The 15,241-nt window shown below is 40.9% G+C and overlaps 1 protein-coding gene across 3 annotated transcripts in view; it reads left to right on the top strand.

Moving 5' to 3' along the window:
• The first annotated feature begins 891 nt into the window (after positions 1-891).
• Positions 892-15,241, top strand: part of col4a6 (collagen, type IV, alpha 6) — a 107,596-nt gene continuing 93,246 nt past the window's right edge. For 2 of the 3 annotated variants that reach the window (XM_047589515.1, XM_047589529.1), the window contains exons 1-3: positions 892-1,047; positions 1,225-1,344; positions 1,518-1,563. In XM_047589515.1, coding sequence (XP_047445471.1) covers positions 1,334-1,344; positions 1,518-1,563 — 57 coding nt within the window. In that variant the 5' untranslated portion in view covers positions 892-1,047; positions 1,225-1,333. The remainder of the gene's footprint in view (positions 1,048-1,224; positions 1,345-1,517; positions 1,564-15,241) is intronic. The other variant, XM_047589521.1, reaches the window with a different exon arrangement.

Consider the following 15,241-nt stretch of genomic DNA (forward strand, 5'->3'; position numbering starts at 1 on the left):
GCACATTCTTTTAAACTGGTCATGAAGCAGGATTGTTGGATGAATTGTTTAAGCTGCACAAAAAGTTACTGACTGATCAGAGTTCATGGATGAGATCATCTTATTGTTTCACCAAGAATAGATCATTTGAAAAATAAACAAAGACAAAAAACAAAACAAAACAACAACAAAAAAACCCACCCCAAACATAAATGGAATTCTAAGATGTCTGTTCAGCCACCGATCCACCAGAATTTGGAATAAATCATCTTTTTTTTAACTTATTAACTTGTGTAGGTGATTGTGAATAGAGAGGATCAGTAATCTTACTATGTAAGTACTACTTACTACTGAATGCATGCAACAATGAAAATATACATTTATCTGCAAATTACATGACATAATGTAAAAAAGCAAAAAAGGGATCCAGCTGGGATCCCTGTGTCACTCCACAGCTGAGCCATTTAAGATAAATGAATGATGAATTCAAGAGCTAAAAGAGACTCTATGTTGGATTTCCTCAAAGCACAATATTTTATCTGATACTTAAAGTAGATACTGGTCCCTCAACAACGAGCTATAATATTTCTGCATACGTTTAAATACACTTTTGCACTTATCTTCATTGTAAGTACTTCAAAGTTGGTGTTATGCAACCATAGACAATTAAATAACGGTAATATTATTTAGTATTACACTGATATGACTATTATGGGTGGTAATGTTGCATATAGGGTCATGAGGACATCGTAAACCTCTATAATTACTGATAAATGGATATTTTATGTGATGGATGGGTTCAGTAAGTTTCATCGTCTTTATATGTTCAGTGTCAATAAATGAATGTGTCGCCTTATGACTTAAAGAAATGTGTCTCCTTTGCTGGACCCGAACAGTTTGAGGAGACAGTGGTCACCCTGTGTCTAGAAAACTCCTGTCGTGACTAAAAGGTACGGAGGCACGAGTGTGACATGTGTTGGCCCCTCCCCTCCTCGGGTGCCTGAACGCTGCTGAGTTGAAGCGCAAGAGCCCGGAGAGCGCAGCAGCGACTTCGCCGCTGCAACTTTGGTGAGTTGGATAAGCTCTCGTTTTGTGAAAGAAAGTCACCCACAACGAATGTTTCAGTGTTTCTTGCGTTTTTAAACGCTCGAAGCTGAGTGTTGACGCTGTGTGTATGTATATATGTGAAGTTGAGTTTAGCAGTGGGACTACTTTGTGTCTTTCTCTCTGTCTGTCTCCGGGTAGATGACAGGTTTTTTTTGGAGCAGTCGATGAGCGCGTTTGAAGTGCCTTGCTGGTGAAGAAAGGGGATTGAGTCTCGACCTGCGGTTCTCCCTTTGCCAGTCGGATCAAAATGAAATTCCTGTAAGCATTTTTTTTTTTTATTCTGTCAATAAGTTGCTTCTCATTGAGTTTTAGGCTTTGCGTACTGCTGCAGACCTGCTCGGTGCTGTAGGGTACACTGAACTCAGGGCAGTTTACTTGCCTCATCATAAGTAAAGAAAACAGACTAACAAATATGTTTATCTCTCCGGCAGGATTTGTGCGATAGCAGTGGTTTTGGCTGTGAGAGCTGCGCACGGAGTAAGTCATATTTGTTTACTATTAACCTCCTTCAGGTGAAGTGGCTCTCCACGTTCGGTTTATTTAACGCATGAACATTCCTATACTCCATTTCTCCTGAAGAAGATCGTTTTCATGAGACAGTAAATGGCTCACATGAATGAGCAGCTACCCTGATGTGGCCAAGCGGGGAATCAGATCTGCCTCTTAAACAAGCACGACTTAAACTGCAGCAGCCGATCGTGTCGTGGCAGGAAGAATTAAACTTTATATTGTGTGTTCATAAATTGACTTTTAATATTTGGGTTGAGTTCATGCGCCCTGCGCCCATGCGTCGTGTTGTGGGTGTCTTCATCCAGGCGCATGACGCGACACATTTCTTAATATTGTCTCTATTAAACTTTAAAAGCAGTGTTGTGTTGCAGCTTTTTTATAGAAAGGCGCAGTTACACGCACGCTCACTGGTGTGCAATTTGCGCAAAATCAGCCACTGAAATCTGTGGTCCATGCACTTTTTTAGAGCTTTGGGGAAAAGTGAGCATTAAAGGTGGTGCGAGGGACCGTAAAAAAAAGTAGCTCATGTTTGAGTTGGCCCGCTCATAGTTATATGCAAATGAGACCCCGCCCGCTGTTGAATATTAAGAGTGAAGAGATTATTGGGGGCAATGTCTCCTTTCCAGACCACTCCTTTCTAAACTGAGTTGAGCTGAGTTGAGCTCTGCAGACAGATTTGGTTCATTCATAATCCACCACTGTCTTTGTTTTTTCTCAGATCCTTCGTGTGTATCTGCTTAGTCTCATGTCTCCTTCTGTTGTGCAAAATAAAAGCATAGCACCAATATTCAATAAAACCTGTCCAAATTTATTTGGACAGTGTATTATTTTTGTTCTCTATACTGTATGTTGCTATTTATTATCTGTTTAGGCATCACCCTGTACTTATTATTTGAAGGCGTAAAAAAAATTACATAGGTAAATAATAAATAAATACACAAAGGACATGGAGATACTGATGGGAAAACTCACAATCAAATATCACTTATAGAAGACGTTGGAACAATAACTTTGTGAAACGCCAACTGTTTGTTAAGGATGACAGAAACAGATTAAGTGAGAAGGATGAACTCTCAAATTAAAATGAGAAAGGTCGTGTGAGTTATGGTCTCTTATCTGAGTAGAACATCATATCATATTATCATGTTCCCTTCAGCAAATGGAACACATAATACAGCTGAGTGACAGGTTACAAGGTTGTCGACAGCAGAGGCGACTAACATTAAAGCGAATCAGCAGCCGAAAGCTTCCTGTGTCTCAATAGAGGAGAAAGCTGATTGAGCTGCATTGACTTTGAATTGACTCCTCCGCCCACTTCCCACCTCCCCGTTGTTTTGTGTTGTATATGAGTGTGTGTGACTGGATGGCTGAGTGGAAAGATGTGGGGGCTGAGCGAGTGACACATGGGTTTATTTGGTGGTCTGGGCTTTCATAACCGCGGTAATCGTGTCTTTGGGAACCGCTAGCGGTCCAGACTCACAAAACAGTCTTTGGGCTTTTGCAGAATTGGAAGTTCGTCGTTGCCTCTCTGAGCTACTGTAGAGGGCAGAGGGATGTCTTTATCAGGTGTTGTCAGTGTCAGCAGATAATACAGAACAAATATTTGTTTATGTCTCACAGAAATACTGCAGGTGACAGAACGATGGTGTGAGATAAGAAGTTGTCAAGGTGGATGTCAAAATTCAACCATTAATCCTTATGGCTATAATGACATATATTTTAATATTGAAAGGTCCTGTGTTTTCATAGCGTCATAGCTGATGCCTCCCAGTTTGGGTTCAAGTCCGGCTCGGGTCCTTCTGGTTGGAATTTGCATGTTCTCCCAGTGCCTGCAAGGGTTCTCTCTGGTACTCCAGTTTCTTCCGTACTAGTGTAGCAGAGTTAGCAGGTTTGCTAGTTTGCCCATTAGCTATCAAGCCAAACCGTAACAAGTAGTCTTCTCAAGCTACAATGCTGCAAATTGAACTACATTAACTAAGAGATTTGAACATATTGTCTGGACTACTTAGGTTTGTTGTGTTTAGGCTTGTGCTGTGACTGGAAACCTCTTTTTAGAAACATGTTTTGGTGAACATACAGTAGCATCCGTAGGAGACCCCGTGAGGTTTGTTAAGACTGACACAGTTGTTGATGCAGGGAAAACATCACACACTGGTGAAGAGGAATGGTGATGGCAAGGGAGGTGTTATGACGGGAAGGAGAGGAGGGAGGCAAAAACCTTGGAGTTAGCGATTTGGTACTACCTGGAAAGTCTGAAAATCACTGAGATTTGACCTTTCACATTTGTTCTAAGCCAGCTGGGAACTTGTTGGCTGTCTCTAGTGTGTTGTATGATCCTAGTTCATCACCTCATAGGGCCATACTAATGTTTTTCAGGTCTTAAGTTGCACCAAATTCTTCAAAACTGTTATACTTTATCCAAACAAAAAGCCAAAACAAAAAGGTATTTATCTCTGAGTACATATGAAGATGTGACATTCTTGATTGAAAGACTCACTCAGGACCCAGAATCCACAGGCCATATCAACAGTCATTTGGTTTTGTTCTTACTGATGGTTTGTGCTTACTGATACTTGCCTTCTTCAGTCCCTCCTCTTGAACACACACACATTCATATATATATATATATATGTATATATCAGAAACTTCTTTGGTGTACATCTCCTTTATAACGCTTTCTTTGAATTCATAGAACCCAGGTTACATTTGTAACTTTTTCCATCTCCTGACATACCAACCCTGACCTGGTTAGGAGTGTTGGTCACTGCGATTACTTTGCTATGGTTTCCCACCTCTTCAGATGTGGCCAACAATCATTGCTGACATCAAACATAGCACTACTGAATGGAAAGCTCAGACATGTCACCATAGACAACACATTTAAAACTCCACTGTACTGTGAAATACAAAGAGACTCTCTTAGAGAGACTCTTGAGGTGTTTTGGGCCAGAAACTGTTGCAGAAAATAAAAAAATAAAAACATAAAAAAATGCAGGTTTTTTAGGTTTTAACAGATAAATGGTGCAGTGTAGGACGTCTCTTCTCCTCTCGAATTCCTCCAGAGCTTGGCAGGACTTGTCTCCCGCTCCCTGCAGGTGCTATAGGCTGGAACATTCCATAGACACTAAGTGGGGCGACTGATCGCTGCTTGATTTGTGGTTACTAGACCCTCCCAAACACAACTGAGCACCCCCCCACCCCAACCTCACCCCCACCGCCACTACCCACCCCCACCTCCTCCTCCCTTTCCCTTCTGCACCCTCCCTCACCCTGTCATTACCCCTTCACACCCTACTTTCCTATCACTTTTTGCCCTCTCTGCTTCCACATGCCAGACCATCTATTACCAGTTGATTTGTGGATTGATTTGTGAGTGGTGGCCCCCTAAATATTTCCTCTTTGTGTTGCTGCTGCTTTTCTTTAAAAGAAAAATAAATAAAAAAAAAAAAACATGAAAAGTCTCTTCCTGACATTTTTAGTCAGAACTTCACTTTCTGCAGTTCTTTTCCCTTTTACATTTTACTTTTCCAATTTTTCTATACTTCTGTACTTTAGTTGTGTTATGCTACTTTTTACTAGTTTCTTGCAGAACATTTATTCAACAGTCTAAATCATGCTCCGTGCAGCTGTGGCTATCTACTGTACATGTTTGTCACTGTTAGCTCATCCTCTGCTCTTTTTGTGCTTACAAACATCCATAATATACTTGCTAGGATCTCTTCCATTACAAAGTGTCAATTTAATAAAAAAGGTCTTAAGTAACCAGAGTTTTTTTTAAGTACCCATGGCTAACTTGTGTTGACGTGATTGCAAAGACAGGAAAAAAAACAAAAAAGCCTTTCCTCTGAAAAAATGCAGTTCTCCCATTTATTGACAATCCACACAGGGATTCCTGACAAAGTGTTACGCTAATTTTATCAGTCATTGTCATAAAAACGAAAGGTTTTACAAGTTGAATCAATCTGTACGTTCTTAATCAAACATACAAACTGCAACAGGCTCCCAAACCACATAATTGTAGTCAAAAGAAAGCTGGCATACACAATTAAAAGTGATTTATGGCTTCTCTGACAAGTTGCATTTGTGAGTTGGTTTATATAAGCTGAGAAGTGGCAGAGACTTTGTGGAAATTTGTGATAAAGTTTTGTTTTGAAATATGTTAAAGAGCCGACTGGTAAATTGCGAGCGATAAGAACAGCCGAAGTTTGATGTGACTGGGTCATGCTGCCCTCTTTCCGATTGCAGTCTGGAGGAGTCAGGATGTAGATGTCTTTTTCGCTTGCATCCTTTTTGTCCTCCTTTTTCACTCCTTAATCTGTCCTTTAATTGCACCTTATTCCCTTTTTTTGGACTCTCACTCACTCACTAGCCCTATTTTTAACAGTATAATAACTCTTCTCTTGCCCTGCTTTCTTTTCTACAGTTTCCTCAGAGAAAGACTAAAATAACTTGTCAGTAAGTGTATTCGGAAACCTATAAACCACACACAGCAGGTTTAAGATACTACTGAAAAGCCCCTCCTGTTGCTGTCCCCTGCCCACAGTTCAGGCTCTGCTACCTGTGTGGTGCTTGCAAGCTTTGGTGCATGTTTCCCAGTCCTTGTAAAATCGTATTCCTCTGAATTTGTGTGTGTTATCAGTGCCGGTGGGAGTAAAGAGACCTTTAGTTGGGTTTAGTTGGGGAAACCCCCCCGCCAAACAATTTAAGATGAGGACACACTATCTTTTCAGCGTTTTAATGATACGACAGCGTACACAGACGATCTGCTGCACGAACAGATAAAAAAGCCTGGAGAGCGAAACATCAGATTTATGTGGGTGAGGAAAGGAAAGTTTTCCACATTTCAGTTTTCTGCACTCATTGCATTATTTAAATGTTCAGACCTGGTATAACCATCTGCCCCGTGTGAACACTTAGAATCTTATCGAGGTGCGGGTCTTATCTTATCTTATCTTATCTTATCTTATCTTATCTTATCTTATCTTATCTTATCTTATCTTATCTTATCTTATCTTTTCCTACCAAAACTTCAAGTGTGGAAATGTAATAGTGTTTACTGACTTGTTTAAGTCATCAAGGTTAAGGATTCTCTGGCTGTAGTACATCCAACAAAAATGACTTGGCTGTTGCTGCTTTTCCATCTGCCAAGCCTTTGCCGCATCCACTTTCGCATATCAGACCCCTGCTGTCTCTTTGGAAGAAAACACACGCTGTCACTTAGGCCCGTGATTGGTCGCGGTGAACTCCAGGGGTCAGAGTTCACCTTAGCACAAAGCCAGCTTGGGTGTGTGTCTGTGGGGATGGCTTAACATTCCTTAACATGCTTACTCCAGATTTGTTTATCACACTTCGTGCTTTGGTTCTCTGGAACACATGCATTGCACACTGAGACAGGGTAGAGGAAAAAAAAAGGAAAAAAAAAATTGGAAAGGGTTGGTGTATGTTAGCTTTCTGCAAGCCCCAGGGGGGAGTTTTTAAAGGTCTTTAGGCTTGTCAAAGAGGAGCTGAGGTGGAGCAGTGTTTGACTGACTTGATGCACGGTGGGAGTGTTGTCTCGGCTTGTTCAACGTGCCCAGTCCTTCTCTTTAATGCCATCACTCCCCTCAGGGCTGTTTGCACTTCAGAAGGATTAGACCTCCAATCTGTTTGTCCCCATTTGTTAGGTTTTCCCTTCGTCTTTTTGTTTAACGTGTCCTTTTTACAAGTCCATACTTGTTTTTTTTTTTTAATGTATAATTTAACCTTGATGTATCAGAGCCACACTGGTTTTTATTCTCTAGTATGTTTCTCCGTATAGGGATTTTTTCTTGGTAGTAAATAAGAAGAAAATAAATGAGCTGCATAGTGAATGTGCAAAGTATGAACAATTTATCCATTGATAAGAGTCTATATCTATTTATGGAGTTTTGGTCCTGCTGGAATAAGAAGTTTGTGTCTGGGGTTGGTGGGTTTGGCTACAGTCTGGAAGCATAAATGTCCCAGAGAGATGGCAGATTGTACCGGATCACCCTTTCAACTGACCCAGTAACACATTTTAGGCAGTTCGTCTTCAGCCTTGGCAGAGGTAGCAAAATAATAATATGACGTGCACCATCAATGCCTTCAGCTGCAGCAGGAAATACATTTGCTTCAGTGAACTGTTGAACTCTGATTTGAAGTTCCAGTTGATAAAGGTTACCAGGGAGGTGGAGACCTCATTGTTGACTTCGTGATGTGGGCATGGTTTACTGTGTCCACCTTGAAATCTCCATGAGGGCTGTGCAAGATGTGCAGGTGGTCAAATTGTAAATGTTTCACACATAGGAGTCCCAGATTTAGTCTCCCAACCTTTAATTCGGCCTCCTATAAGTTCAGAAGTCCCTGATCTAAATGCCCAAGTTTGTTTACAGCTGGAAGTCCTGACAGGTCCAATTCCTACTTTTCTTTGATGCTCTACTTTTCTCTCCTATAACATCATTACTTTGGCAACAGACACCAACACTGACTCTTCTGAAGTCTAACATTTTTCCTCTTCACAGCAATTATCATATGCATGTCTGTACAAGGGGAACGTGTCTTCTTTTGTCTGCCAGTTTGGTTCTGAGAAAACGTCCCTGTAGGGACAAGCTTTTTGTACAGGTGTGTTTGAGTCTTTCCAATTACCATTAATGTTTTTTTTTTTAATCTAGACTTTCATTAAATACAGTGTCATCATTGTGGCAAGGGAAGGATCCTGATATATTTGGCTGTCAGCTAATGTAAACCAAACCAAAACAAACGTGTGCAAAGCTCAGAGTTTAACTTTACCTTTAGTGTGGCAGTGTTAACTCATTTAAAGAGGAAGAGCTTGACTGAAGCAATCTTTATCTAATATTGAACTGAGGTATTTATTCTGTGTGTTTCCATATATTTATTTGGCTTAAAATGGTAAAATGTATTGCAGAAAAGCAGACATTTTGTTCCAAAATAGATTTTTAATCTTACTTTCAATTCGTGTCAAAGTGGGATAGTTGACATCAGGGCGTGTTTCCTCCATCCCCAGGCTTTGTCTCTCTGGTTACTGTATACGCGTCAAGGTAAACCCCAACCGCAGCCTAGGAACACTATCATTGGCATATCTGATGTGTCAGTTACCATGTGCTATTACTGCCTTGCTGTGTCTCGCCCTGTCCCTCTAATTACAAACACTTCCGCTCTGTTTTTCCGCCTCTATGTCTCACACTCATCCTTCACGCCCTCCTCTGTGCCAGCCAGGTAATCCAGGGTAGGTAACTACCTCATCTTTCCTTGCCTCCTGCTATTGTTCAACGTCGCTACACTGGCCTGGTGCTCTCTTCTTTATTGGATTTTTGTGTTTGTCACGCGTCTCTCTCTCTCTCGAAGCGACTACTAAAGAAAATGATTCCAGTGCTGTGAGGGAACCATGACCTCTGGCTAAGGAACTTCCACAGCTTATTGCTGTAAAGGCAGACACATGTATGAAGGCAATAACTTGCATATTTCATGCTTTAAAACTTGTTTTATTAGACCGGGACCATGGATATCTTGTGAAATCCTGTCTTCTCCTTGTGACTTATTTTATTCCTTTTGTTCTCATAGCAGCTTATATTACTAATCCTTTTAAGGACTATGTACAAAATGTTGGGCTTATTAGATATATTCCTGGAGTGATAGAGTTAATAGATCATGATATTAAAATGTAAGTGAGCAGTCTTTATACAGGTGCAGACATGCAGGTCAAAACTGCAAAATCAAAACTGTCATTTGTCCAGAAAAACGGAAGCGTTGACAATTCTTGCATTAAATGTCCCATGAATTCTGGTCCAATCATGCTGGTCAAGCAAAAGCCAGCATCCACTCCAAGTGACCTTTGTCAGTCAGTGAATGATCATAAATCGGGGATACTTCCTAATTTGTGTTTTAGGCATATCCAGAGGGGAAATACCACATCAGTCAGACGTAATTTACCGTGCTTTGTAGCTGAGTGTGAAGTTATTACCTAAGCCCTGCAGTTGAACCAACAAGGTCATTTGTCATGTGTGACAGGAATTGATGAGCAGCAGTCGCGCTTATCTTTTTAGCTCTATGAGATTTTCTTTAAACGCTTTTCAGGTATTTCTTGAGCGGAACTCCCAGAATCTTGTTTACGACAGAGCAGCGTCTGCTGTTAAAAGTTTACAGGGATCGGCTCACTCGGTTGTCTGGCGCGTGCCCATGAAACCTCCTTACCCCATTGCCTTGACCTGTTCTTGGCAGTGTTCACTCGCGAACCCCGACCCAGTTTCCCATGCGCCAACTTGTACCTGGCCGTGCGGCTGCGAGCAAGCGGAAGACAACTTTAGGCAGGTGGAAGGCTAAATGTGGCATCTGATGAAGAGTTCTTCTGTTTGTGGCCTCCTTTAGTTACAGTGAAATTAATCTGTTCAAAGTGTGACTTGGCAACGGACATTATTTGTCTACAGTGTAGGAAATTTGAACTCTTCTTTTTGGAACTTTGGCATATGTTATCATTACATAAAAATGTGAATTTTGTTGGCTTAAATTTTCCTTGTAAATTTGCTTCCATGCTGAATAGAAATACCATTTTATTGCCATATAAGTAGCCTTAAATCAACATTAATTCACAAACACCTGCTCAATTTTAAAGTGTAATCGTCTGTGTGAGGATTTCACCGTGCAGCTCAGTGTTTATCGTGGCACCCTCGACTGAAGTGCCTTGCAGCTTAGCGCTACATGGCACTGTTCCCTTCAGCTTCACCCTGGGCCTCGTGTGCTTAGCTTTAACCTCATTTCATTATGTAGCGAAGGGCCTCAGCTCGTCCTCTGTTCATCTGTGTTCCCTGCTGTCCACCATGGCCCCAAACAGCCACTAATGAGAGGGGAGGGGGCAGATGATCATTGTGCCAGCCTACGGTATGTTGCGAAAACCCTCTGGATGGCGATTCAGTCTCATTTCTATCCCCCCGATTGTTGTCTGAATGACTTCCAACCATCTGAAATTTTTCGGAGATCGTGCCTCACTGCCGTATGCCGTATAAGTATCCTGTAAGTGGACTCAGTTTGTTTATCAACACATCACCGCTGCCCCACATATTTATTTAGCCTGTTCCTCTTGTTCCTAAAATAGCCCACCCATCAGCTTGCCAGAGAGTGGCTTCAACTGAGTGGGCCAAGTGGAAGGGTGTCATTATTCCTGAGAATAGTCAGCGTGCAAGTGCATGTGACAAAGAGGATACAAACATGCCACTAAAACTAATACAGATAAACTGAAATCTGCTTTACCCCCCTTAAAAACTCCTTAATATCTGTGATCACTCTAAAAAAGCTATTTTTGCACAGTTGATGTACACATTTGTAGCCCATGATTGCATTAGACAGTATTCATTTGTATTCAATTTAAATCCCTCATGGTTAAGTCCACTCAATAAATCACTGATTGTTGTTAGCATTCCACCTGAGCCAAAATCGTAAAAATCTTCATTGTATCTGTGAATACCACTACACTAATTGTGAATGTGATTTGAAACATAAAAAGAAAAAAAAATTAAGAACAGTCAAGCCTTAAATGAAGATCGGGGGATGAATTAGGTAATGGAAAAGGTATTTATTGCGCTTTTAACTATACATATCTTGCTAGCGTACAGCCTTACTGCAGCTCACAGGTATGTCCGCTTCAAACTGCGACATGATGTAATCCTGTGCCTCAGTGTTGTGCGACAGAGAACACGTAATTGGTCTGTTACATCTGACATTTACTTTTTAAAGAAGAAGACAGTATCTGTTCCTTTAAACAGCCTGGTAGAAACTATGTAGTAGTTTTACAACACTTTCAATGCCTCTTCCTGACATGATTGAGTGCCTCACTTAACAGAACCCGTCTCAAGTCTTATTAGCTTTTTGACATTGGTTAGATATCCATGGCTCAGGGGCCCTCCGTTTGAACGTAAAGGTCTTGAATGACAAACATGCTGAACAAGCTCAGGATTGAAACCTGCAGGGGCTCTGAAAGAGATGGCACATCTTATTGTTCCTGCAGGGTAAAAGATGAAGCGATACAGTGTCAGAAATGTTCTAGTAATTGTTTTTTGGGGCCTGCAGGACCTTGATTCTGGACAGAACAGAAAACAGTGGAAGGAGAATTTTTCCAGCTCGGACCTTATCGAGTTTACATTTTTTTTGTAAACAACTCTTTGTCTCTGTGTTTGTCCAGGAACTCTTTAAATAATGACGTCACCAGTGGGTGATAACTGCACACATGCAGCTCTTTTACCCTTTCAGTCTGAGTAATGGAATGAGGAGGCATTTGTAATATTTTGTACACAGTGTAATCTTATTAACGTTTCAAAACAGTCTCTGCTCCTACAAGGTAAAGAAAATCTCCTCACGGCCACGTTGACCTTCTAACAACGAAATTCTTGAGATAGAAGGGAGTCTTTTTTTAAAGCTGCAACAACTAGTAATTTCCTTGTTTAGGTAACCAATACAAAAGTTATTTTCAAGTATTTACACAATGCTTTTTTCCCCAGACAATTTTCTGATGTTTCCCAGGCAAAATTGACTGAAAAAAAAGAGATGATAAAGCAGAATAATTGATTGCGATAATAACAGGTTTAGTTTCCTTTAGGGATTATATACTTCTAAAATTAGGTCATTCCCTGAAACATAACTGAGAAGCTGTCAACATGATTCTTGACATCTCAGCAGTGCCGATCTTTCCCAGTTTTGTTCCGTGCCAGCTCCAGGCGATCGTCACACCTCTTCACTCAGGAATGTTCATGCATTCCCGATCCCAACAGATGACATTTAGGATGTTGGAATCTATGGCAGACCGTGGGGGACAGGTCTGGACTCAGGACCCATCAGTCTGTGAGGGCTAATAGCTAATGAACCGTTGCCAGGGGCGACATGCGCATTCCATGTCATCGCTATAGCTACTGCCCCCCTCTTTCTCCTCTGTCCTTCTCAACCACAACCTTTCCCCCAACGACCCTCTCGCTGCCCCACAGCTCCTTGAAGAGGTCACACACCTGCCTGCACCCCGTCTTCGCTTTCCTCGCCTTCATCTTCGTCCCTCCTTTGTCTCTTCTCTTGCTTTTTGCCTCCTCACCCACGCTGATCTCATTAGAACTCAGTGACTTCACTGTACTGTTAACTCATAATCAGTGTCTAATTAAGATTATTCATAAAGAAAGTGTCAAATTTGGTGCAAACATCCAATACGGCCTAATATTTATAAATAACAACAGATACCTGGACGTCCACTTTTTAACTTCCCAGTGTTGTGACACCAAAGGTTTTGAATAAACACCAACTAGATACTAAAGACCCTATGTGTATGCAGACCAGTATGGAAAAAATATTTTTTATACAAATTGTATGAGGTTGATTTTCTGGGGAATTGGGGAAATAGAAAAAGTTACTTTATATTGGTTCCAGTTCTCAGTTTTCTGTGTTTTACCCCATAGCAACATTTGTTATTTATTGGTAAAAACTAATAATGTGGGGTATTTGGGTATTTATTATTTTTTCAGACAGTCATGGATTAACTCATGATTTGATAGCATTTTAACAGAAGTCAAGTTCTGACAGTTATGACAGTGAGCCAGGGTATATATATTTTAAACTGCACACATGCATAATTTTACATAGAATCGTCATCAAGTCTTTCAGCTCATCAGAAAAAAAAGTTTTGTTTTTTTTGCAGATGACTCACTAATATATTTGACACTTTACACTTTACAATTCTCCCCCAGCAGAATTCAAGAATGAGTCCTATATATAAATGACTACAATACCCGTAAACCTCTTTGTGTGGGAACCTAATGCATGGCTCACAGAGAAAAGCTTTGAGGGGTCAGGGCTCTGGAGGTTAGAGGTTAGAGGTGACCAGCAGGTAGACTGCGCAGTACCTTACGATGTCCAAGGGTCATAGTTAAAAAGGCAGTACTCAGGTTAAGTAACGTGCTACTTTCAGGAATTCGTTGGCCGGACCAGAGGCAAGAGTGGACATGCATGTTAGGATTTGAACTGTACACATAGCATGTCATAAAAGTAAACAGTGTGACATGACCTTCACCCACCACAGAGATTTATCTGTTTATTGACTCTGAAGTGTGTTTTCTTTGGGTTGTAGCTGATAAGAGGAGAGATGACTGATGGACATGCAGGTGCTGGAGTCACCTCTGGGTTTATTAGACTGCGAAAGGAAGTGACCACAGTTTCACATGTTGACTGGACAGATAAGAGAGACAGTAAATCTGGCAGAAAGTGCATAGAAATTTATGAAATTCTACAATGTTCTTGCTGCCTTCCAGTTTTAGCTGTTCAGACACTGAAAGAAAAGTTATAGAAAGTGACAGCGTCTGGCTCTTCAAAAGGCCCAAATTACCCAGCAATTCCTAAAAAGCACCATCATTTGTTCTAGCTCTGTGATTTTCTTTTCTCTTTTGTACAAGGTTGCGCGAGGTTTACTTAAGCAGAGGAGCTCTTGTCCAGACTTGATCCCAAGCCCTGGACTAATGCAAAAATAGATGTAAAGCAAAGTTAACTTAAGGAAATAACTGCTTCAGATGGCTTAAGTCACTTTGGATGACCTCAAGGTAGAAAGGTAAAAGTGAGGCCAAGACATGTTGCTACTTAGAGGGATTGTTCAATGCCTGGGGGACCTCTCTTTCACCTTTAAGAAATTGTGATGGGCTGACCCTATGCTAGAGGTCTAGAGATAGTATCAGCTCATGATAGCAGAGTCATTGGTATGAGGCGTTCAAAGCTCTGAAACATAAGAGAATTACCAACGAGTGTGTCTTGCCTGAACACCTGATTTAGTCCTTAAACCAAGTATTGATCAAAATACCTTGTACACATACTCATGCATTGTTTTGGCTAGCTAACCTTTTACAAAACTGCTCCTGTAAACTGAACAATATCCAACCTTGATAGTTAATTTTAATGTCCAACCATCTCAGGCTGGTAAAAATGGCCTCCAGAAACTAGACACATTCAAGATTTTCTGTGACAAAGATGGAATTATAGGAAGATATTCCTAAATCAGAGTGCAAAAACATGCCTGAGACAGTATTTTAACCCACCATTCTTTCAGTACCATAACCCTGCCTGTAGAAGGAACACACAAGACAGCAAGATGGGGCATGGGCCTCTTCTCCATAACTCAACCGCTGTTTACGACCAAATTAAACCAGTTGTCTGTCTTCTTTATCCTTAACAGACTTTCCCATGACGCTATTTCACGCCATAAGGTCATTGTTTACACCTCAACACTCACTACAACTGTCCAAGATGGGCAGTTGTAGTGAGTGATGTAAATTGTCGCTCTTAATTTTCTTAACCTCAGTTTAGCTTTCCACACTAATGCGTTAATCCTCAACTTCATCCCACAGGTTAAAGTATTGAATGTTTGGACAATAAGAAGTCTGTGTTTGTTACTGAGGGATGTTAGTTCGGAAAAGTTTATGTACTTTGACTTCCATTAGCCAGTTAATAGTCCCTGGACAGGTTAAAAAAAAAGCAGATGCAGTGTTGGTGGCCTTGGAGAGTTAATGGTCAGAGGAAAGTTACTTTTATCAGTTGTACAGAAATTTACAGCAAATGATAATTTAGGAAACTAGTATCCACATTTATACTGATTTGGAAATAGAGGATGTCCACT

This window comes from Mugil cephalus, chromosome 1 (assembly GCF_022458985.1).
Source record: "Mugil cephalus isolate CIBA_MC_2020 chromosome 1, CIBA_Mcephalus_1.1, whole genome shotgun sequence".
In the NCBI taxonomy this organism is placed as follows: domain Eukaryota; kingdom Metazoa; phylum Chordata; class Actinopteri; order Mugiliformes; family Mugilidae; genus Mugil; species Mugil cephalus.